We start from the raw sequence: 24,015 nt of genomic DNA, 5'->3' as shown, positions 1-24,015 counted from the left end.
GCTAACTTTGGCTCTAATTTGTTATTTTATTTCTAGTTACCTAAGGTGGAAGCCTGGATTATTTATTTATTTCATATTTTTAAATTTCCTAATTTTAAAATAATTTTTTAAACTTTTATTTTAAGTTCTGGGTTACATATGCAGGTTTGTTGTATAGGTAAATTTATGTCATGGGAGATTATTAGACAGATTATTTCACCATCTAGGTATTAGCCTATGAAGGAAAAAATGTTAAAAGCAGTTAGAGAGAAAGGTCAGGTCACCTATGAAGGGAAGCCCATCAGACTAACAGCAGACGTCTCAGCAGAAATCCTACAAGCCAGAAGGGATTGTGGGCCAATATTCAACATTCTTAAGGTAAAGAAATTCCAACCAAGAATTTCATATCTGGCGAAACTAAACTTTATAAGTGAAGGAGAAATAATATTCTTTTCACACAAGCAAATGCTGAAGGAATTTGTTACCACCAGACCTGCCTCACAAGAGCTCCTGAAGTTAAGCACTAAATATGGAAAGGAAAGACTGTTACTAGCCACTACAAAAACACACTTATGTACACAGACCAGTGACACTATAAAGCAACCACACAAACAAGTCTGCATAACAACCAGCTAGAATTAAGGTAACAGGACCACATCTACACATATTAATAATAATGTTGAATGTAAATGGGCTAAATGTCCCACTTAAAAGACAGAGTGGCAAGCTGGATGAGAAACCAAGATTCACTGTTATGCTGTCTTTAAGAGACCCATCTCACAAGCAGTGACACCCATAAGCTCAAAATAAAGGGATGAAAAAATTTACTAGGAAAATGGAAAACAGAAAAAAGCAGGGGTTGCAGTCCTAATTTTAGAGAAAACAGACTTTAAACCAACAAAGACCAAAAAAAGACAAAGAAGGGCATTACATAATGGTAAAGGGTTCAATTCAACAAGAAGACCCAACTATTCTAAATATATATGCACCCAACACAGGAGCACCCTGATTTGTAAACCAAGCTCTTAGAGACCTTCAAAGAAGTTTAGACTCCCACACAATAATAGTGGGAGACTTCAACACCCCAATGACATGATTAGACAGATCATCAAGACAGAAAATCAACGAAGATTTTCACAACCTGAAATCAGCACTGGATCAAATGAATCTGACAGATATCTACAGAACTCTATCCCAAAGCAACAGAATATACATTCTTCTCACCACCACATGGCACATACTCTAAAATTGACCACACAATTGGACATGAAACAATCTTTGGCAAGTGCAAAATAACTGAGATCATAACGACCACTCTCTTAAACCACAACACAATAAAATTAGAAATCAAGACTAAGAAAATTGCTCCAAACCATACAATTACTTGTCATACAGTGTGTGATAATCACATCATGGTAAATTAGGTATCTATTGCATCAAGCATTTATCCTTTCTTTGTGTTACAAACCATCCAATTATACTCATTTAGTTATTTCAAAATATATAATAAATTATTGTTGACTGTAGTCACCCTATCGTGCTATCAAATACTAGATCTTATTCATTCCATCTAACCACATTTTTGTTCCCATTAACCATCTTCACTCTCCACCCCACCCCGACTCCACTACCCTTCCCAGTCTCTGGTAGCCATCATAAAACTCTCTAGCTGCATGAGTTCAATTGTTTTAATTTTTCTAGCTCCCACAAATAAGTGAGAAGTAACATTTGTCCTTTGTTATTTCCAAATATTGGCTATTGTGAGTAGTTTGATAATGAATATGGAAGTGCAGACATCTCTTCTTCATATTGATTTCCTTTCTTTTGGGTATATACTTAGCAATGGGATTCATGGATCATATGGTAGTTCTATTTTAAGTTTTTGGAGGAACCTCCATGCTGTACTCCATAGTGGGTGTACTAATTTACATTTGCCCCAACAGTGTTTGAGAGTTCCCTTTTCTCCACATTCTCACCAAAATTTGTTACTGCCTGTCTTTAGGATAAAATCCACTTAAGCTGGAGTAAGATAATATGTCATTGTACTTTTGATTGCATTTCTCTGATGATCAATGATGTTGTGCATCTTTTCATATATCTGTTTGCCATTTGTATGTCTTCTTTTGAGAAATGTCTGTTCAGATCTTTTGTGTATTTTTTAATTGAATTATTAATTTTTTTCTTATTGAATTGTTTGAGCTTCTTATATATTCTGGTTATTAATCCCTTGTCAGATGTATAGTTTGCAAATATTTTCTCTCATTCTGTGAGTTGTTTCTTCACTTTGTTGATTGTTTTATTTGCTGCACAGAAGCTTTTTAACTTGATGTGATCATACTTGTCCATTTTTGCTTTGGTTGCCTGTGCTTGTGGCATACTAATATTCGGAAAAACTTTGCCTAGACCAATGTCCTGGAGAGTTTCCCCAATGTTTTTTTGTAGTATTTTTATGATTTCATGTCTTATATTTAAGTCTTTAATCCATTTTGTTTTGATTTTTGTTCATGGTGGGAAATAGGGGTTTAGTTTCATTCTTCTGCATGTGTACCAGTTTTCCTAGCACCATTTATTGAAGAGACTGTGTTTTCCCCAATGTATATTATTGACATTTGTTGAAATGAATTTACTGCAGATGTATGGATTTATTTCTGTGTTCTCTATTCTGTTCCTTTGGTCTATGTGTCTGTTTTTATGCCAGTACCATGCTGTTCTAGTTACTATATCTCTGTAGTATAGTTTAAAGTCAGGTAATGCCACTCCTTTTGGTTTGTTATTTTTGCTCACGATGCCCTTGTCTATTCTGGGTCTTTTGTGGTTCCATATAAATTTTAGGATTTTTCTTTCCTGTGAAGAATGCAATTGGCATTTTGATAGAGATTGCATTGAATCTATAGATTGCTTTAGATAGTATGAACATTTAGCAATACTGATTCTTCCAATGCACAAACATAAAGTATCTTTACATTTTTTTGTGTCCTGTTCAATTTCTTGCTTCAATGTTTTAGTTTCCGTTTTAGAGATCTTTCAATTCTTTGGTGAAATTAATTCCTAGGTATTTAATTTTATCTGTAGCTATTGTACATGGGATTACTTTTTAATTTCTTTTTCAGATTGTTTCCTGTTGGCATACAGAAATGCTACTGATTTTTGTGTGTTTCCACACTTTACTGACTTTAAAAAAAATCAGTTTTAATAGCTTTTGGTGGAGCCTAGGATTTTCCAAATATAAGATTATATCATCTGGAAACTGACTTTTTCTATTCCAATTTGGTTGCCCTTTATTTTGCTCTTTTGTCTGATTGCTCTGTCTAGGACTGCAGTACTATCTAAAATAACAATGGTGAAAGTTAGCATCCTTGTCTTCTTCCAGATCTTAGAGAAAAGACTTTCAATTTTTCCTCATTCAGTATGATTCTAGCTGTGGGTGTGTCATATGTAGCTTTTACTGTGTTGAGGTATGTTCCTTCTATACTCAAGTTTTTGAGGGTTTTCATCATGGAGTGATGTTAAATTTTATCAAATGTTTTTTCAGCATCAATTGAAATGATCATATTGGTTTTGTCCTTTGTTCTGTTCACATAATGCATCACATTGATTGATTTGCATATTTTGAATCACCCTTGCATTTCTGAAATAAATCCCACTTGATCAGGATGAATGACCTTTTTAATGTGTTGTTAAATTCACTTTTTTAGTATTTTGTTGGGGATTTTTGCATCAGTGTTCATTAGAGATATTAGCCTGTAGTTTTCTTTTTTTGATGTACCTTTGTCTGTTTTTTTTTTTATGTGGGTATTACTGGCCTCGTAGAATGAGTTTGGAAGTATTCCTCTTCCTCTACTTTTCAGAATAGTTTGAGTAGGATTGGTATTGGTTTTTCTTTAAGTGTTTGGCAAAATTCAGCAGTGAAGCCATGAGGGCCTCGGTTTTCTTTGCTGAGAGACTTTTTATTATGGATTCAATCTCATTACTTGTTATTGGTCTGTTAAGGTTTTGGATTTCTTCATGGTTCAATCTTGATAGGTTGTATGTGTCTAGGAATTTATCAATTTCTCTTAAGTTTTCCAATTTATTGGGTATGTAGTTGCTCATAGTAGCCTCTAACGATCCTTGGAATTTCTGTGGTTTCAGTTGTGATGTCTCTTTTTCTATCTCTAATTTTATGTATTTGGGTCTTATCTTTTTTTTAATTATTCTGGCTAAATATTGTCAATATTATCTTTTCAAATTATCAACTTTTTATTTCATTGATCTTTTGTACTTTTTTATTTTAATTTCATTTATTTCTGCTCTGATCTTTATTATTTCTTTGCTTCTACTAATTTGGGGTTTGGTTTGCTCTTTTTTACTTCTGTAAGATCCATCTTTAGGTTGTTTATTTAAAATTTTTCTACTTTTTTGACATAGCCACTTTTGTTATAAGCTTTCCTCTTAGTCCTGCTTTTGCTGTATTCCATGAGTGTTATTATGTTGTGTTTCTATTTCTATCTGTTTCAAGAAGTTTTTAAACTTTCATCTTAATTTCTTTATTGAACCACTAGTCATTAAAGATCATATTCTTTAATTTCCATGTGTTCATATAGTTTCCAAAGTTCCCCTTTTTGTTGATTTCCAGTTTTATTCCACTGTGTTCAGAGAAGATATTTGATATGATTTCAATTTTTTCGAATATTTCGAGATTTGTTTTGTGACCTAACATATGGCCTATCTTTCAGAATGATCTAGGTACTGAGGAGAAGAATGTTTATTCTCCACCACTGAATGAAATATTCCCTTATATCTATTTAGGTCCATTTGGTCTAGAATGCAGATTAAGTTCAGTGTTGCCTTGTTGATTTTCTGTCTTGATGATTTGTTAAATGCTGTAAGTGGTGTGTTGGAGCTCCCAGCTATTATTTTATTGGGGCCCATCTCTCTGTTTAGTTCTAATAATATTTGCTTTATATATCTGGATGCTGCAGTGTGGGGTGTTTATGTATTTACAACTGTTGTATCCTCTTACTAAATTGACTCCACTATCATTATATAATGTCCTCTTTTGTCTCTTTTTAGATTATTGATTTTTAGATGTTTCTTCTTTTCTATTATATGCATTCAGTGCTGTAAATTTCCCTGCAAGCACAGCTTTCACTCTATCCCACAAATTTTGGTAAACTGTATTATCATTTTAATTTAGTTCAAAATATTTTTTCACTTCTCTTTAGATTACTTCTTTGATTGCTGTTTTATTTGGAAGGTTTTTAAAATCTGTATGTATTTTGGTAAATACATGGGATTCTGCATGTATTTCCCAGCTATCGTTCTGTTATTGTTTTCTACTTTAATTCCATTGTGGTCTCAGGGCAGATGACAATTTACAGTTGTATTGTTTAAAATTTCTTAAGGTGCTTTCCATGACCCAGACAGTGGTGTATCTTACTGAATATTCCATGTGAACTTTAGGAAAATACATAATCTGCTATTGTTGGATGAAGTTATCTACAGATGTTGATTGATTGATGATGCTGTTGAGGTCAAATAGGTCCTTCCTTACTGATTTTCTACCTACGAGTTCTGTTAATTAAATTAATAATGTTATTAAATTAAATTAATATTATTAAATTAAATTAATAAAGAATGTTATTGTCTCCAAGTATAATAACACATTTATTTCTTCTTTCAGTTCTATCAGTTTTGCTTCACATAGGTTGACACTCTTTAGTTAGATGTATATACCTTAAGGATTGTTATACCTCCTAGAAGCATAGACCCTTTTATCATTATATAATGCTCATTTTGTCCCTTATAACTTTGCTTGAAGTCTGTGCTGTCTAAAATTAATAAAATATATTAATATAGCTTGATAAATTAAAACATAATAGCTATGTTTTCTATTGATTAGTAGTAGCATGGTATGTTTTTCACCTTCCATTTACTTTTAATTTATACATGTTTTAATGCTTAAAGTTGTAGACAACACACAGTTGGATCGTGTTGTTCCATTCACTCTGACTGACAATCGTTGTCTTTTTTTTTTTTTTGGAGATGGAGTCTCACTCTGTTGCTCAGGCTGGAGTACAGTGGCGCGATCTTGGCTCACTGTAATCTCTGTCTCCCGGGCTCAAGCAATTCCCCTGCCTCAGCTTCCAGAGTAGCTGGGATTGCAGGAGCATGCCACCATGCCCAGCTAATTTTTGTATTTTAGTAGAGACGAGGTTTCACCATGTTGTCCAGGCTGGTCTTGAATCCCTGACCTCAGGTAATTTACTCTTCTTGGCCTCCCAAAGTGTTGGGATTACAGGCGTAAGCCACTGCACCTGGCCAATCATTGTCTTTTAATTGGTGTATTTAGGCCACTGAAATTTAAAGTGATCATTGATATAGTTGGATTTATATTTATCCTATTTGTTAGTGTTTTGTATTTGTTGCCATTGTTCTATCTTCCTATATTTGTCTACTGTACTTTTTTTTTTTTTTTTGCCGCTTGTGCTTTTAATTGAGCATTTTAAATAATTCTACTTTTTATGTTTTCTTAGTTATCAAGTATAGGTCTTTTAAAAATTTTATTTCTTTAGTGCTTGTTTTAGAGTTTGTAATATACATTTACAACCAATCTAAGTCCACTTTCAAATGACACAATGCCATTTAAGGAGTAGTGTGAGTACTGTATAAAAACAAAATAGTCATAATTCTTTCCTCCTGTCTTATGTGTTATTGCTGTCATTTGTTTCACTTATTCATAAGCTTATGCATATTTACATGTATATGCTTATGTATATATATTCACCTAAGTATGCATAATTACTTTGCTGCCATTATTATTTTGAATAAACTCTTATCTATTACATCAATTAAGAATAAGAAAAATAGAAGTTTTTGTTTTACCTTTAGTTATTCATTCTCTGACATTCTTCCTTTACGTAGTTTCTGAAACTATATCATTTTCCTTCTTTCTGATACATTTCTTTTTTTATTAATTGCAAGGCAGTTCTGCCAACCAATTCTCTCAATTTTTGTTCAACTGAGAAAGCCTTTATTTCTCCTTCCTTTCAAGGATAATTTCACAGGGCACGAAATTCTAGGTTTGTATTTTTTTTCTCTCAACACTTTAAATACTGTTATATCTAAAATATCTAAAATATTGTTTGAATATTTTATTATTTTTTTTGAGACGGAGTCTCGCTGTCGCCCAGGCTGGAGTGCAGTGGCGCGATCTCGGCTCACTGCAGATTCCGCCCCCCGGGTTCACGCCATTCTCCTGCCTCAGCCTCCCGAGTAGCTGGGACTACAGGCGCCCGCCACCTTGCCTGGCTAATTTTTTGTATTTTTAGTAGAGACGGGGTTTCACCATGTTAGCCAAGATGGTCTTGATCTACTGACCTAGTGATCCGCCCGCCTCAGCCTCCGAAAGTGCTGGGATTACAGGCGTGAGCCACCGCACCCGGCCTTGAATATTTTATTCTACTCTCTGCTTGTTTGCATGGTTCTTGGGGAGAAGATTCATCTAATTCTTTGCTCCTCTATGGATAAAGTGTTTATTTTCCCTCTGCCTTCTTTCTCTATCTTTAATTTTCTGAAGTTTGAATATGATAGAACTAGGGTTTTTTGGGGGGTGGATAATGTGCCTTTCTTGGTGTTCTATAAGCTTCCTATTTCTGTAATTTGGTGTCTGACATTAATTTGAAATTCACAATCATTATTGTTTTAAATATCCTGCTCCTTTGCTTCTTCTTCTCTAATATTCCAGTTATTCATATTTGTACCTCTTGCACTTGTCCCACAGTGCTTAAATATTCTTTTCTAGCTTTTTGTTAGTCTTTTTCTTCTCTGTTTTCAGTTTGTCGAAATTTCTATTGCTTCTATTTTGTCTCTCTTAGAATTTCTATCTCTCTGCTTACATTTTTTATGCTTTCTTGCATGTTATCTACTTACTTTATTAAAGCCCTTACTATTTGGATCATAGATTTTTTTAAAATCTCGAATTTAGAAGTCTAGCATTACTGTTATATTTGACTCTGGTTCTGATGCTTATTTGATTGCTTCACACTGTGATTTTTGCCTTTTAGTATGCCTTGTACATTTTTGTTGAGAGGTAGACATAATATATCGAGTAAAATAAACTGCAATTAAATAGGCCTTTAGTATTATGGTGTAAGGTGTGGGGGCAGAAAAGGCCTTCAAGAGTCTCATCAGCAAATCTCCATCTTTTAGTGAGTCTGTGCCACTGGTGAGCTTCAGAAGTGCTTCTCAGGTTTCCTCCCACATTAATATTAAACAGGAGATTTAGAGGGAGTTGGAGCTGGGTATTTCCTTTTCCCACATGGAAGGCTAGAACCACCTCGAGTTAAGTGTTCCCTTCCTTTGGGCTTGTTAGGCTCTGACTACATCCTAGTAGGTTAGGCTCTGAGAAAAACAGAATGCTTTGGGGTATTTCAAAGTGGTTACTTTTTATCTCCCCCTGCTGGAAGCAGGAAGGGTTTTTTCTCCAATATTCATGGTGCTGACCTGGTAGAGCTCCTGGAGGTGAAAGTCCAGAAGTATGAGGGGTTCCCTACAACTAGGTATCCTTGGAGTTTTTAGCTTTCAGCCTTGTGCACACTGATTCTTCAGTAATTTGTTAGTTATGTTTCTTACCTCAGTGCTAGTTTCTGAAGAGACTTTTGCTTCAGTTAGTTGTTATTTTCTGAATCTACCTATATCTTCAATTTGGGAGGAGTGGCTTGCCTTGTGCTCTTGCTTCTCTGACAGATCTAAGAAGAGTTGTTCATTTTTCAGTTTGTTTAGTTCTTTACTTGCTTTTTTTAAGACACAGTGTTGACTTCTAAGTTCCTTATTTGCTGCACCAGAAACCAGAAGTCTCTTCTATTTTTATTTCACTTTAATAAGAGGTAGAGTAACTCACGTTTCTGTTATCATATTTAAGGGAAACATATTCTGTCTGCTTTTCTGCTTATTGGCCAGATGCTTTTATTTACTTATTCATGCAAGAAATATTGGTTGAACACCTACTGTGCATGTCAAGCATTTTTCTAGGAGCTTTGGATTCATGATGTCAAAGCAACTCCCTTTTATATTGATTATAAGAGGGTTAATCTCCAACGTAGTGAAATAGCTTATTCATGTGTTGACTTTTTAAAATATATGATTTCTACATTCAGATTAAGCCAATGCCTAGTGAAATACCTTTTTTTTAATACTTTAAATTCTGGTGTACAGGTGCAGAAAGTGCAGGTTTTTTACACAGGTATACACGTGCCATAGTGGTTTGCTGCACTCATCAACCCATCATCTACATTAGGTATTTCTCCTAATGCTACCCATCCCTTAGCCCCCCACCCCCCCCAATAGGCCCTGGTGTGTGATGTTCCCCTCCCTGTGTCTATGTGTTCTCATTGTTCAACTCCCACTTATGAGTGAGAACATGTGGTGTTTGGTTTTCTGTTCCTGTGTTAGTTTGCTGAGAATGATGGTTTCCAGCTTCATCCATGTCCCTGCAAGGCCATGAACTCCTCATTTTTTATGACTGCATAGTATTCCACAGTGAATGTGCCGCATTTTCTTTATCCAGTCTATCATTGATGGGCATTTGGGTTGTTTCCAAATCTTCACTATTGTGGATAGTGCCACAATAAACATATGTGTGTATGTGACTTTACACAAGAATGATTTACAATCCTTTGGGTATATACCCAGTAATGGGATTGCTGGGTCAAATGGTATTTCTGGTTGTAGATCCTTGAGGAATCGCCACATTGTCTTCCACAATGGTTGAACTATTAAAGACTTAAACGTAAGACCTAAGAACATAAAAACCCTAGAAGAAAACCTAGACAATACCATTCAGGACACAGGCATGGGCGAAGACTTCATGACTAAAACACCAAAAGCGATGGCAACAAAAGCCAAAATTGACAAATGGGATCTAATTAAACAACAGAACTTCTGCCCTGCAAAAGAAGTGAACTTGCAACTTACAGAATGGGAGAAAATTTTTGCAATCTATCCATCTGACAAAGGGCCAATATCCAGAATCTACAAAATACTTAAACAAATTTACAAGAAAAAAAACCAACCCCATCAAAAAGTGGGCAAAGGATATGAGCAGACATTTCTCAAAAGAAGATAAGTGCATAAATGCAGCCAACAAACACATGAAAAAAAGCTCATCACCACTGGTCACTAGAAAAATGCAAATCAAAACCACAATGAGATACCATCTTATGCCAGTTAGAATGGTGATCATTAAAAAGTTAGGAACAACAGATGTTGGAGAGGATGTGGAGAAATAGGAATGCTTTTACACTGTTGGTGGAAATACCTCATTCTATATGAATAAAAGAAAGTTATGACAGCTTTGCAGTTGAAACTGACAGCAGTGATTTTAACAGTCTTAGGGATACAGTGAGTAAACATAAGAATTATTATATTGGTATCATGTCTAACTAATACAATACAGCTTATCATTAAAATGCATTTTATCTGCTACAAAATTATACCTTTGCTAGAACAGACATATCTTTGCAATGATTGGCTGATGCTGAATCTCTGTGCTGTAGACCCAAGTCAAATTGGTTAGCATCTTCAGTAATTATTTTTCCATGCAGCATAATGACGCTGACCTCCAAGGCCTTCATCAGAAAGCTAAAGCCAGTTTTATTCCCCCCACTGATATTATTCCTCTAAGAATTACATTTTAATATTTTGCTTGGGTATTTTTTTCTGGCTCTGTTTAAGTGTTTACTTTTTAATAATAAGTTTTAAATGCATTTTGAATTTAATTGCTATTTTTGTTTTGATAGTACATGATGAGTGCTTGCTGTCTTGTGGTTTTCTTCATCCCACTACTGTTTATAGATTTTATCTATTCTCATTGATATGTCTAGTCAATCAATGTTGATTCAATAAATGACTTGTTTTAGTTATACTTGGAGATATCAGACTGTAATATTGTGCTCTTAAACATGTAGAAACACCATCAGGGGCATTAAGAGCTAGTGTAATGTAATGCTTATATGCAGAGCTCTGGAACCAGACTCTCAAGGTTTGAATCATTATTCTTTGTGACTTTAAGCTGATGTGTGTGTTTGGCTTTCTGCATATAAAAATGAGATTTGTATTACAATCCAGCTCATGAACTTCTTGGAAGAATTAAATATGTTAAAATATGTGAAGTGCTGAGAACAGTGGCTAACCCATAGTAAATGCTATGTAAATGATTATTATATAATTTCAAATTTAATTTTGTTTTCCTTAATGTACTTTTTCTTTCCCTGTAATTTGACTTGTATCTTGCATAGTCATTCTCTGTTCCAAGACATTTAGTTAAAAGATTATAGTTTTGTTAGGAAAGAGTGGTTTCTGTGGAAGTACTAGAATACATCTTAGAATCTTTCAATGCCAGGAGTTGCTAGAGAGACTCTTTAAATATCACAGAACTTATTTTATCTTACAAGTTCAGAAAAAAATTCAAGTTATGGAAATCTGACTCCCATACAAAAAATTTGTGTTTTCCCCCAAAGTATTCCTTGTGAGTGACTGTTACGTGATTCTACCTTCTCTCATGTCTGAATAAGATCAGCACTTAGTTCATGGCCTAACATCCAATAAATTCTGTTGATAGACTGACTGTAATTTTCCCCAACACTGTGTACTCCAGTAATTTCTACAGGGTCATCCTATTAGGATCTCTGTGAGACTCTTAAATATCTTTGTCACACCAGTGAATGTCCTTAAATACATTTGTGCCATGAAAAACATTTTCTGTGCATTCTCTGACAGAATATTTGCAAGAATAGGCTTTGAATGGAGGATAAAATCTAAGGGAAAGAGTTTTCAGAACAAAAATGCATTCTTAAGGAATTTCTGGGGAGAGTTCAATTCCATTACTTAACTATGTTTTTTGAAGGGCATACCAATGCCAAGATATGAAATAACCAGGAAGAATATTACTGAGGTGATGACAAACTTTTCCAGTAATAGCCAAAAGTGATACAACTTTCTTCCAAACCAAACTTTGCAATATTTTTAAAGGAAGGCTTGGTAACATTGCAATATCTAGAAGAAAATGAGAAGGTAGGAAGCCATCCTCCCTAGTGACTGATTATACTCCAGACACTGTGGAAGACTGAGAGCTATCTAGATAGGCAGTTTAAGGTGAGATGTCTCAGATGTGCAAGGAATGTTGAGGTGTCTGATAAAGAAAACACATTAAGACAGTGATATATAATTAGTGCTTTGAAAATTAATGTTCTCCTTATATTCATTTACTTAGAAATAAGCAGCATTCAAAATGATAACAGAACAAAAACGTTAAATCAAAACAATAATCTAGGATTAGAGTCACAATGTAATAAGACATTGTCAAGATGAAGAATATAAAAGTGCAGTTAATTTTACAATAAAATTAAAAATTAACACAAAATTGTGCATTAGAGCTATTATCAATGACATTTATATTTTTCTATTTATTATAAAATTGAGCTACTTGGAAGTGGATGTTAATTTCCACTTCCAAGGTGCACTTGAAAGAACCATATCTAACTCAGCTTTGAACATTTAAAGTATTTGAACATTAAAAAAATTAATAAATGACAGCTAAACATTTTCAAAAGGCTTTGTGTCCACATTATTTGAGGGAAAAAATACAGCCTTCACTATGAACAGGCAGAAAATATTAAGTTCAAATTAGTTGAAATGGAATTTGAAAAATGAATTTCTTTATCACTGTAATGACTGGCTTCTGCTGTTGCCAAAAAGATGTAAAATTGGTCACACCTCACAGTGTGATTGTCCCTGCTGGGTGTGGCTGAAGCAGTGGAATTCTTGGTCCCATATTCACTGAGCAGGGTGCTTCTCCTGATACAGGTGTCTCTCAGAGGTTGGGACAGTGACAGGAGACTCTTCTGGGAGGCACAGAGAAAAAACCTGGATTTCTCCGTCAGCCACCCAGCTCTACCTAGCTATCAGTCTACAGGACCCATGAAACATCATGCCCAGAAAGGCAAAAAAGAGATAGAATGCTGAACTTTGTGGCTTTTTAATTTTGAGAACTATATTTGGTTTCATACAACTCTGATTCTTTTGAATTTGTGTCATCATCTTAACATAGTGAACACAGCACACACACACACACACACACACACCCCATTTGGTTTATATTCTCCTAATCTCTATTCTATTAAAGTATTGATTATATCATTACAATATTATTAGTTTATTTAAATCTTTAATCATTCAAAACCTATTTTGTTTTTCCTACTAATTTATACAATTGCTTTTATTGATTTTTGCCTTTTTATGCAGTCTAATTCTCTTTTATAAATTTGGTTTTGCTTCATCTTGTCTATTCTTATTCTGGTTTCTTATTTGCATTCTTATGTGTTGGTATCTTTTCTCAGCTTACTTCATTTTTAAAATTACAAGTGAATGTATTGTATTTCCCTCCCATTAAAAATATTTTTATTACTCTCCTAGCTTTTTAAATCACAGGCAGGAATCATGGTCTATGCTATAAAGTGGGTGCTATAAAGTTAATCTGTGCCCCAGGAAGGAGACTAATGATTTTTGTCTATGTCTTTCTGGCCCTTTAAACATGACCAACCTCCTACCCAGTTTAAATTGGCAAAAAAAGTTTTATAAGTCAATTAAATAATAAAACTGTAAGCCTCACTTATAAAAGTATTCAACTCAATCTTAGGATTCAAATTATCACACATATGTAAATTTAGGCCTTGCTTTTTATATTACTGGTAGTGAAATTTTCTTATACATTCTAATCAGTGGCTTTGTCTACTTTTATTGCCTTGTACCTAAGGCTTGTTTGAACATGTTTTATATATTCGAATTTTACTTTCACTTACTTATTTTAGATTGGAAGGAGTAATGCACAGGATCAAGAGGAAAAATGGAGAAAATATTCTCTCCAGTCTTTAATAAACAAACAAAGAAGAAAAAGAAAATTCACTACCAAATCATACATTTTCTTCCAACCGTAAAATGAAATAACAGTTTCTTCTAATTCAGTTGTCTGTCTTTTCATAATCAAGTCTTCAACTTCCATATACAACATAGGAGAACAAGTTTGTTCGTGAGGCCACAGGGGAACTTGATGTTAACAGAAAAAAGATGTGAACAAAGCCCAAGGCAAATGTACAAAATAAAGGTGGAAACTACCTACTAAGAACTAGAACATGGTTGGGGTTCAATGAGAACGAACACAAAATTCACCCATTCATATATAATGATTTTTGCAGATGTTAGTTAATGATTTTCACTTCTGCAGTTTTTGCAAGTCCTGGAATTCATCAGATCTGGAAGGAAACATTTCAACAGTTCCCAGAGAATTTCTGGCCTACCCATATTCAGGAAGTTATGTGGGTCTCATGAGGAATCCTGTTCTTGTAACAGTTATGGTCCACTTTGTAAACTCGGAAGAGTTGAACTAGGGTCAGCAGCAACTACTATTTATTTGTTGCCCAGTAAGTGCCAGACAGTGTTAAGCACTTTACACATATCGTGTTATCAATGTCTTCTGACAAGCCTATTAAGTAGATATTATTATCTCTATTTTATAATGAGAACCCTACAGCTCAATTAACTTAACTCAAGGTCACACAGCCAGTAAGTGGCAGAGCTGGGACTGGAATCCAGGTCTTAAAGACTATATTCTTAACCATCAATTAATACTGCCCCCCAACTTCCTGAATGTTTATTTAAACTCCACGAAGAGCAGGCATTTAAAATTGTATTGCTAAATATTTTCAAGTTAACCTTGAATTGCTTGGGAGATGAGCAGATATGATATAGTTTGGCTGTGTCCCTACTCAAATCTCATCTTGAATTGCACTCCCATAATTCCCATGTGTTGTGGGAAGGATCTGGTGGGAGATAATTGAATCATGGGGGCAGTTTCCCCCATACTGTTCTCGTGGTAGTGAATAAGTCTCATGAGAGCTGATGGTTTTATGAGGGGTTTCCCCTTTTGCTTGGCTCTCATTCTCTCTTGCCTGCTGCCATGTAAAATGGCCTTCTGCCATGATTGTGAGGCTTCTGCAGCCACGTGGAACCTCTTTTTCTTTATAAATTACCCAGTCTCAGATATGTCTTTATCAGCAGTGTGAAAATGGACTAATATAAGATACATTTGGAAAAAAATTCTTCAACATCCTTATTGTCATTTTTAGTATCATTTAAAATTCAGTGATAAATGGTACCATTTTAAGATCTACGGGCAGGGACAGCATAGAAGCCATAGCTACTAACTGCAAAGGATATAAAATACCAAGTTATAAAGCCAAAAATTTCAATCTGTAAGAGTTACACATGGTGTAATACATCATATTAAAATTGTACAAATCACAAGAGGTTAAATATCCACAAGCATAACTTTTCTTTAGGGTTCAGAGCTTGCCCTGACTTAAGCATTTTTAGGGTTCTGTCTCTCTTTCCTTGACCTTTCCCCTTACCCTCTTTTGTCATTCTCTTTCCTTCTACTTTAATGAAAATTGCTCAAGAAAGAATTCTTAAACAAAAATTTAAAATATTAGTATATTTTTATCTAAAATACCTAAATCCATAGAGTCAAAACATTTTCTGTGTAAAAATCTTAGATTCAAGGGCAGGGTAGAAGATTCTTCTGTTAGCCTCCAGTTTTCAGATAACAAATTCTAGCTACTTCTTTTTTTATATCTCTAAAATAAGAAAACATCTCTTTTATTTAGGCTCTTACTTCTTCTAATCTGTGTGTTATTTCCACTTTCACTAACTCCTCCTGCAGGTGAAATATCCTTCTACAAACCCATTCCTTTGCTCTCATACTGTTAATGTCTACATGGATTGGTTTTCACTTGTCCTCTATTAGAGAGTTGACCTGCAGGCCCTTTGGCAAGCAGCACAGTTCTTTTATTTATTTTTTAATATACTTTAAATTCTGGGGTACATATGAAGAAAGTGCAGGTTTGTTACATAGGTATACACGTGCCATGGTGGCTTGCTGCACCCATCAACCCATCACCTACATTAGGTATTTCTCCTAATGCTATCTGTCCCCCAGGCCCCCACTCACTGACAGGCCCTGATGTGTGATGTTCCCCTCCCTATGTCCATATGTTCTCATTGTTCAACTCCCACTTATGAGTGAGAACATGCAGTGTTTGGTTTTCTGTTCCTGTGATAGTTTGCTGAGAATGATGTTTCCCACCTTCATCCATTTCCCTGCAAAGGACATGAACTCATCCATTTTTATGGCTGAATAGTATTCCATGGAGTATATGTGCCACATTTTCTTTATCCAGTCTATCATTGATGGGCATTTGGGTTGGTTCCAAGTATTTGCTATTGTGAATAGTGCTGCAATAAACATACATGTGCATGTGTCTTTATGATGGAATGGTTTATAATCCTTTGGGTATATACCCAGTAATGGGATTGCTGGGTCAAATGGTATTTCTAGTTTTAGATCCTTGAGGAATTGCCACACTGTCTTCCACAATGGTTGAACTAATTTACACTCCCACCAACAGTGTAAAAGCGTCCCTATTTCTCCACATCCTCTCCAGCATCTGTTGTTTCCTTACTTTTTAATGATCGCCATTTTAACTGGCATGAGATAGTATCTCATTGTGGTTTTAATTTGCATTTCTCTAATGACCAGTGATGATGAGCATTTTTTCATATGTCTGTTGGCTGCATAAATGTCTTCTGTTGATATCCTTTGCCCACTTTTTGATGGTGGTGTTTGTTTTTTCTTGTACATTTGTTTAAGTTCTTTGTAGATTCTGGATATTAGCCCTTTGTCAGATGGATAGATTGCAAAAATGTTCTCCCATTCCGTAGGTTGTCTGTTCACTGTGATGATAGTTTCTTTTGCTGTGCAGAAACTCTTCAGTTTAATTAGATCCCATTTGTCTATTTTGGCTTTTGTTGCCATTTCTTTTGGTGTTTTAGACATGAAGTCTTTGCCCATGCCCACGTCATGAATAGTATTGCCCAGGTTTTCTTCTAGGATTTTTATGGTCATAGGTCTTATGTTTAAGTATTTGATCCATCTTGAGTTGATTTTTGTAAAGTGTAAAGAAGGGGTCCAGTTTCAGTTTTCTGCATATGGCTATCCAGTTTTCCCAACACCATTTATTAAATAGGGAACCTTTTCCCCATTGTTTGTTTTTGTCAGGTTTGTCAAAGATCAGATGGTTGTAGATATGTGGTGTTATTTCTGGGGCCTCTGTTCTGTTCCATTGGTCTATATAACTGTTTTGGTACCAGTATCATGCTGTTTTGATTACTGTAGCCTTGTAGAATAGTTTGAAGTCAGGTAGCGTTATGCCTCCAGCTTTGTTCTTCTTGCCCAGGATTGTCTTGGCTATGTGGGCTCTTTTTTGGTTCTATATGAAATTTCAAGTAGTTTTTTAGTAGCTTGATGAGGATAGCATTGAATCTATAAATTACTTTGGGCAGTATGGCCATTTTCATGATATTCATTCTTCTTATCGATGAGCATGGAATATTTTTGCATTTGTTTGTGTCCTCTTTTATTTCCTTGAGCAGTGGTTTGTAGTTTGGCTTGAAGAGGTCCTTCACATCCCTTTTAAGTTGGATTCCTAGGTATTTTATTCTCTTTGTAGCAATTATGAATGGGAGCTCACTCATGATTTGGCTGTTTGTCTGTTATTAGTGTATAGGAATGCTTGTGATTTTTGCACATTGATTTTCTATCCTGAGACTTTGCTGAAGATGCTTATCAGCTTAAGGACATTTTGGCTTAGACAATGGGGTTTTCTAAATATACAATCATGTCATCTGCAAACAGAGATGATTTGACCTCCTCTCTTCCTATTTGAATACGCTTTATTTATTTCTCTTGCCTGATTATTCTGGCCAGAACTTCCAATACTATATTGAATAGGAGTGGTAAGAGAGGGCATCCTTGTCTTGTGCCAGTTTTCAAAGGGAATGCTTCCAGGTTTTGACCATTCAGTATGATATTGGCTGTGGGTCTGTCATAAATAGAGATACGTTCCATAGATACCTAGTTTATTGTGAGTTTTTAGCATGAAAGGGTGTTGAATTTTGTTGAAGGCCTTTTCTGCATCTATTGAGAGAATCATGTGGTTTTTGTGCATTATTTCCACTTTCACTCACTCCTCCTGCAGGTGAAATATCCTTCTACAAACCCATTCCTTTGCTCTCGTACTGTTAATGTCTACATGGAGTGGGTTTCACTTGTCCTGTATTGGAGAGTGGACCTTGGAGGCCCTTTGGCAAGCAGCACAGTTATTTTTATTTATTTTTCTATGTTTTTTGAGACAAAGTCTGACTCTGGTGCCCAGGCTGGAGTGCAGCGGCATGATCTCAGCTCACTGCAACCTCTGCCTCCCAGGTTCAAGTGATTCTTTTGCCTCAGCCTACTGACTAGCTGGGATTACAGGTGTGTGCCACCATGCTCACCTAATATTTTTATTTTTGGTAGAGACAGGGTTTCACCATGTTGGCCAGGCTGGTCTCAAAGTCCTGACTTCAGGTGATCCACCTGCCTTGGCCTCCCAAAGTGCTGGGATTACAGGCATGAGACACCGCACCCAGCCTAGCACAGTTCATTTTTGTTCAGCAATCATTTATTGAAGCGTTTCTATGTGCCAGACAGTGTGTTTGGTGTTGGGGGTGTAATAACTAAAAAGACATGGCCTTTGTCATAGGAGCACTCACAGGTCAGTGGATGAACTTTTCCTGCTTGACTAACTCTTGTTATTTTCTGGTTCCCACACTCCCTCCAAACTAAACCTTTCTTTCTTTTGCCACTTATATTTAGTTAAGCTCAGAGACATTAGCTGAGAACAACGTCTGAGTACTTTGGAGTTTCCTCTATTATGTCCCTCGGAAAAGGGGTGATATGGTTTGACCCTCTGTACCCACCCAAATCTCAGGTTCAGTTTCCAGTGTTGGGTGAGGAACCTGGTGGGAGGTGATTGCATCATGGGGGTGGAGTTCCCCCTTGTTCTCGTGATAGTGAGTGAGTTATCACGAGATATGATTGTTTAAAAGTATGTGGCACTTCCTTCTTCTTCTGTCTGTCTTCTGCTCCACCATGGTAATACACGCTTGCTTCCCCTTCGCCTTCTGCCATGATTGTAAGTTTCCTGAGGCCATGCTTCCTGTACAGCCTGCAGAACTGTGAGTCGATTAAAACTCTTCTCTTCATAAATTACCAAGTGTCAGATTTTTTTTATAGCAGTGTGAGAATGGAGTAATAAATGAGATTTCCCCTGAAATTTTCTTCTCATAAACATCAGCTTGTTCTAGCAACATTTTAACCCAGCTTCTCTGGCCAGTGTACTCTTGTAATTGCTTTAATTTTACTCTGCTGGCTTCCAAGTGAGATTATTCTTTTTAATGAAAGGAAGCATATAATAAATAATAAGTTGACATTTTATAGGGGGAAGGTTTGGTACTTTTCTACCTTGAGAGCTGAAGAATTGCTGTCTTATTAGAGGGCAGGTGGTAGTTAAGAATAAAGGTCCTGGAATCAGGTTGCATGGGTTCAAATCGTAACTGTGACTATCCCTAGCTGTGACCTTGGGCCAGTTATTTCAACTCTCTGGGCTTTATTGTTCTCTTCTGCTACATTGGGTTAATAATAGGGCCTTCATGTCAGGGCTGTTGGGAGGAATAAGTAGGATTTAGAAGAGCCACATAAAATGCTCAATAATATTATCTATTATTAAAAGCAAGTCCTATTCTTTGATGACCTCAATAAGGATTGATTTGAAATTAGCCTAGGATGTAAAATTTGCTATGTTCCTATGTATTAAGATCACCAAAACATTATTACACAAAGCATAACTTCTAATGACTTCATCTAGTATTTCAATTTGGGAAATATATTCTAAGAAAATAATTCAAGATGAAGACATACTTAGGTACAGAAATATTAATCACATTAATTATTCAAAAGAGCAAAAAGGCACTTCTGGATGTAACTTTCATTCAGAGAGTAATATACTTACAAATATTACATAAAATTTATATATTATATAAAATTAGAAAATTTTCACAAATGTATTTGTAAAGTCCATTATTTTATTAATAATATACAATAACATAACTTATTTAATAAACATTCATTAAAACTATATTTATAAAAATTCTCTAATGGATGGAAAAGACTTATGACAAAACAGGTTAAAAAAGATAATAAAATGTGTATATTGTACATGCTAAACTCTGAAAAATAACACACACAGAAGAGAAATGCAGCAAATTTTTCTGAGCAGTTAACTCTTTCTTGATGGTAAGACTATGGGTAGTCTTTCTATTTATCTGCACTGAAACAAATTTATTAATTTATAATATGGATGAAAAATATTTTTAAATGTTAACATGGATAACCCCCAGTTGTATAAAATGGCATTTAAATATTGAAACCCAGTGGGAATTTTAATTATGTTAAGTCGGTAAGGGATTCCTAAAATATTTGAAGGCGGGAGCTGCCTGTTTTTAATAATCTTCTTCACTTAATAAAATGGTTTGTACTCTGTGAACATTGGTTTTGTGATTGTTGACATATCTAGAGATTGGTTGGCTACATCTTCAGACATCTAAATTTTAGTAATATCAAGCAGAGCAAATGGAAAAATTAAGAGTTCTTAATTATACATCTGAATCTTTTTTCTGGTTCTTTATTTTTATTTTTTATAAATGAAACTATTGGGTCTGATAAAAATTAATGCACTATATATTGTGTATTTTTACAAAGCTAGTAGCAGACGTAATAGGAACAAGAGAGAAACCTTGAAGTACTGAGGGAGACAAATGTGAGGATGAAGCCATCAGAGGCGATAGTAAAAGGTCTGAAACTGGTAATTGGTAGCATCCAGGACATTTGGGGGCTGTGCAATTTCCAAGACCACTGAAAATTCCCTTGGAGAGTGAAAGATACTAGATTTCTGCTATTGGACCTAGAAAGGGGAGGTAAAGGTTAGTTGGCCTGCATCTACTACAGCATCTCAAGAACAGACTCATCAGATTTGTCGTCACTGCCTGAGAAGATCCAAGATGACACCTTAAGGTTCTGGAACAGGCAAAATAAGTGGAGTCAGAAGATAGTTAGGAAGCTGCAAAACCACTGCTGGCTTTAACTTCCTCAGGATCCCAGAGCCCTTGTCCTGTTGCTCCCCTTCCTTCCAGGAATAGATAACTGTCATGTTCAAAGGGCAGAACTGGGACCACCCTGGTTCTGATTTATGTCCACAGCACTGCCTCTATGTTCTCCCATACACTGTTCTCTTTTCTTGTGCTTGGGCTTCAAGCTCTCATCTACAAGGTATGAGAGCAAACAAAGAATGGTAGAAGAAAACTTCAATTTTGGCAGGAAAAGGCACAACAAAGAGATTCTCAACAAAGATAGCAGAGACTCTCTAGATAAACCTGAAGATTTTAATGTGGATTGAATTATTTCCCCTATTTGTAAAGACATCCTTGCTTCTAAAGTGATTTCTTTTGCTGCTTTCAGTTTATCACCATTATTATCAGTATCATTGTATAGTGGCTTACAGTGGACAAAATACTTTCATATATATTATTTTATGTATGTAAAGTTATTACTAGCTTTTTACAGATGAAGAAATCAAAACTTAGAAATGACATGATTTTCTCCTGTAAAAAAGTCAAATTCATATGCTTTGACTCTTGTTCATCTGTTTGGTCCTAGAACTGACATACACTATCATGTCAATTGTCCCAAATGACAAAAATCCTGAGACTTAAACTGTATTCCCATTAAGTCACGTCCCAAATTATCTAAATCTTCCTTTGGATACTTTGCCAGTCTAATACTCAAGGCTTATAAAACTCAGGCAAGTCTAAGAAGAATAGAAAGAATTCTACTTTTTTTCTTTTGCTTGTGTTAAGAATACTATTTTAATTTATTTGAGCTATCCCAAAGTGGCAGGCTTGGCAATATTCTGCTCTGAAGCCTTTCTTGATATATTTTCCATAAATATACACTTTCCCAAAATGCTTCTACTTTGGTAGCAAAAGAGAAAAAAAATGTTAGTTTAGGCCCAGAAACAAAGACTATGAAGGTTATGGGCAAAAAATATATATATTGTGCACAGTTCTCTAAATCTTAACATAGGTCCAATAAACATTTCCAGTTCCCAGACTGCCTTTTGGCTCTCATCAAAGAACTCTTAAGCCTGTTTTTAACTCAAAAAGACCTCCTATACCCTGATAATACCCTTGGTATCAGATTTTAAAAACATAGAGTTGTCAAGTGTCAACATTTTGTGGAGAGGGGTCAAATTAGCATTTCCTCCTGAGAATTTGCGCCAGCTTTTTCTGTTACTGACTCTGGCACTCAAAGAAAGCAAGGATGTTTGTTACTCCTTAGACCTAGATGAGAAAGAACTCAGCTCTGTTGCTTTCAGGGGAGGGTAATATTACTTGATGGCAAAAGTGAAAAAGATATGAAAACTCCCAACTTTGGCAGGATTTATTTTTTTTCTCCATCTATGTTGTCTCATTCAGCATAATAAAACAAATCTTAGAAGGTTATTGTCTTTGTTAGGGCTGCTAGAACAAAATATCTTAGACGAGGTAATTTATGAGTAGCACAAATTTATTGCTCACAGTTCTTACCGGCTGGAAGGTCCAAGATCAAGGCACCTCCAGATTCAGTGTCTGGTGAGGCTTGCTCTCTACTTTAAAGATGGTGCCTTGTTGCCATGTTTGCCATGTCCTCATGTGACCGGAGAGGCAAACAAGTTCCCTCAGGCCTCTTTTTTACAAAGGAACTAATCCCATTCACTAGGATTGAGCTCTCATAACCTAATCAACCCCACAAAGCCGCATCTCTTAATTTCTACCACATTGGGGATTAGGCTCCAGTGTACGAATTTTGGGGAGACACAAACATTCTGAACATAGCAGTTGTAACAAAATTTAGTAAAACTGTATCAATTTTAGATTTACTGAAACATTTTTATAGGATTTTGTGTTTTTGATTCAAACATTTATTAAGTACCTATTCTCTATAAGGCACTGTGGGAGGTTAAAAATACGACTTTTTCAACCACACTCCTCTGGTAAGCTTTCTCTACACCTACCCCAAGACAATGTAAGATCATAATCTATATGCTTCAATGGTAGCCAACATTTACCTTGATCATAAATCATTCTGAGAGGTGACAGCATGCTGGCAGCGCTCGCAGCCCTCCCTTGCTCTCGGCGCCTACTCGGCCTAGGCGCCCACTCTGGCCGCGCTTGAGGAGCTCTTGAGCCCGCCGCTGCACTGTGGAAGCCCCTTTCTGGGCTGGCCGAGGCCAGAGCCGGCTCCCTCAGCTTGAGAGGAGGCGTGGAGAGAGAGGCGTGGGCGGGAACCCGGGCTGCGCGCGGCGCTTGTGGGCCAGCGCGAGTTCCGGGAGGGCGTGGGTTTGGCGGGCCCCGCACTCCGAGCGGCCGGCTGGCGCCGCCGGCCTCGGGCAGTGAGGGACTTAGTAACTGGGCCAGCAGCTGTGGAGTGTGCACCGGGGCCCCCAGCAGTGCCGGCCCGCCGCCAGTGCTGCACTCAAATTCTGGCAGGGCCTCAGCTGCCTCCCTGTGTGGCAGGGCTTGGACCTGAGACTCCCCCATTCCCCGGCCGCCATGGGCTCCTGCACAGCTTAAGCCTCCGGACGAGCTCCGCCCCCTGCTCCGCAGCGCCAGGTCCCATCAACCACCCAAGGGCTGAGGAGTGCAGGCGCACGGCAGGACTGGCGGGCAGCTCTGCCTGTGGCCCTGGTGCAGGATTCACTAGGTGAAGCCAGCTGGGCTCCTGAGTCTAGTGGGGACTTGGAGAATCTTTATGTCTCTCTAAGGGATTGTGAATACACCAATCAGCACGCTGTGTCTAGCTCAAGGTTTGTAAATGCACCAATTAGCACTCTATGTCTAGCTGATCTGGCGGGGACGTGGAGAACCTTTAGGTCTAGCTGAGGGATTGTGAATACACCAATCAGTACTCTGTATCTAGCTCAAGGTTTGTAAATGCACCAATCAGCACTCTGTATCTAGCTCAAGGTTTGT

The 24,015-nt window shown here is 36.4% G+C and overlaps 1 protein-coding gene across 1 annotated transcript in view; it reads right to left on the bottom strand.

Annotated features, from left to right (window-relative positions):
- LOC129397463 (T-box transcription factor TBX1-like) overlaps positions 1 to 23,766 on the bottom strand; it is a 41,166-nt gene extending 17,400 nt beyond the window's left edge. Inside the window, exon 1 of the mRNA XM_055110607.1 lies at positions 23,112 to 23,766. Coding sequence (XP_054966582.1) covers positions 23,112 to 23,583 — 472 coding nt within the window. The 5' untranslated portion in view covers positions 23,584 to 23,766. The remainder of the gene's footprint in view (positions 1 to 23,111) is intronic.
- Between the last annotated feature and the right edge of the window lie 249 nt (positions 23,767 to 24,015).

The sequence above is a fragment of the Pan paniscus genome, chromosome 2 (assembly GCF_029289425.2).
Source record: "Pan paniscus chromosome 2, NHGRI_mPanPan1-v2.0_pri, whole genome shotgun sequence".
Taxonomy (NCBI): Eukaryota; Metazoa; Chordata; class Mammalia; order Primates; family Hominidae; genus Pan; species Pan paniscus.
The sequence above is the reverse complement of the archived record's forward strand: the minus strand, read 5'-3'. Positions and strand labels throughout refer to the sequence as shown.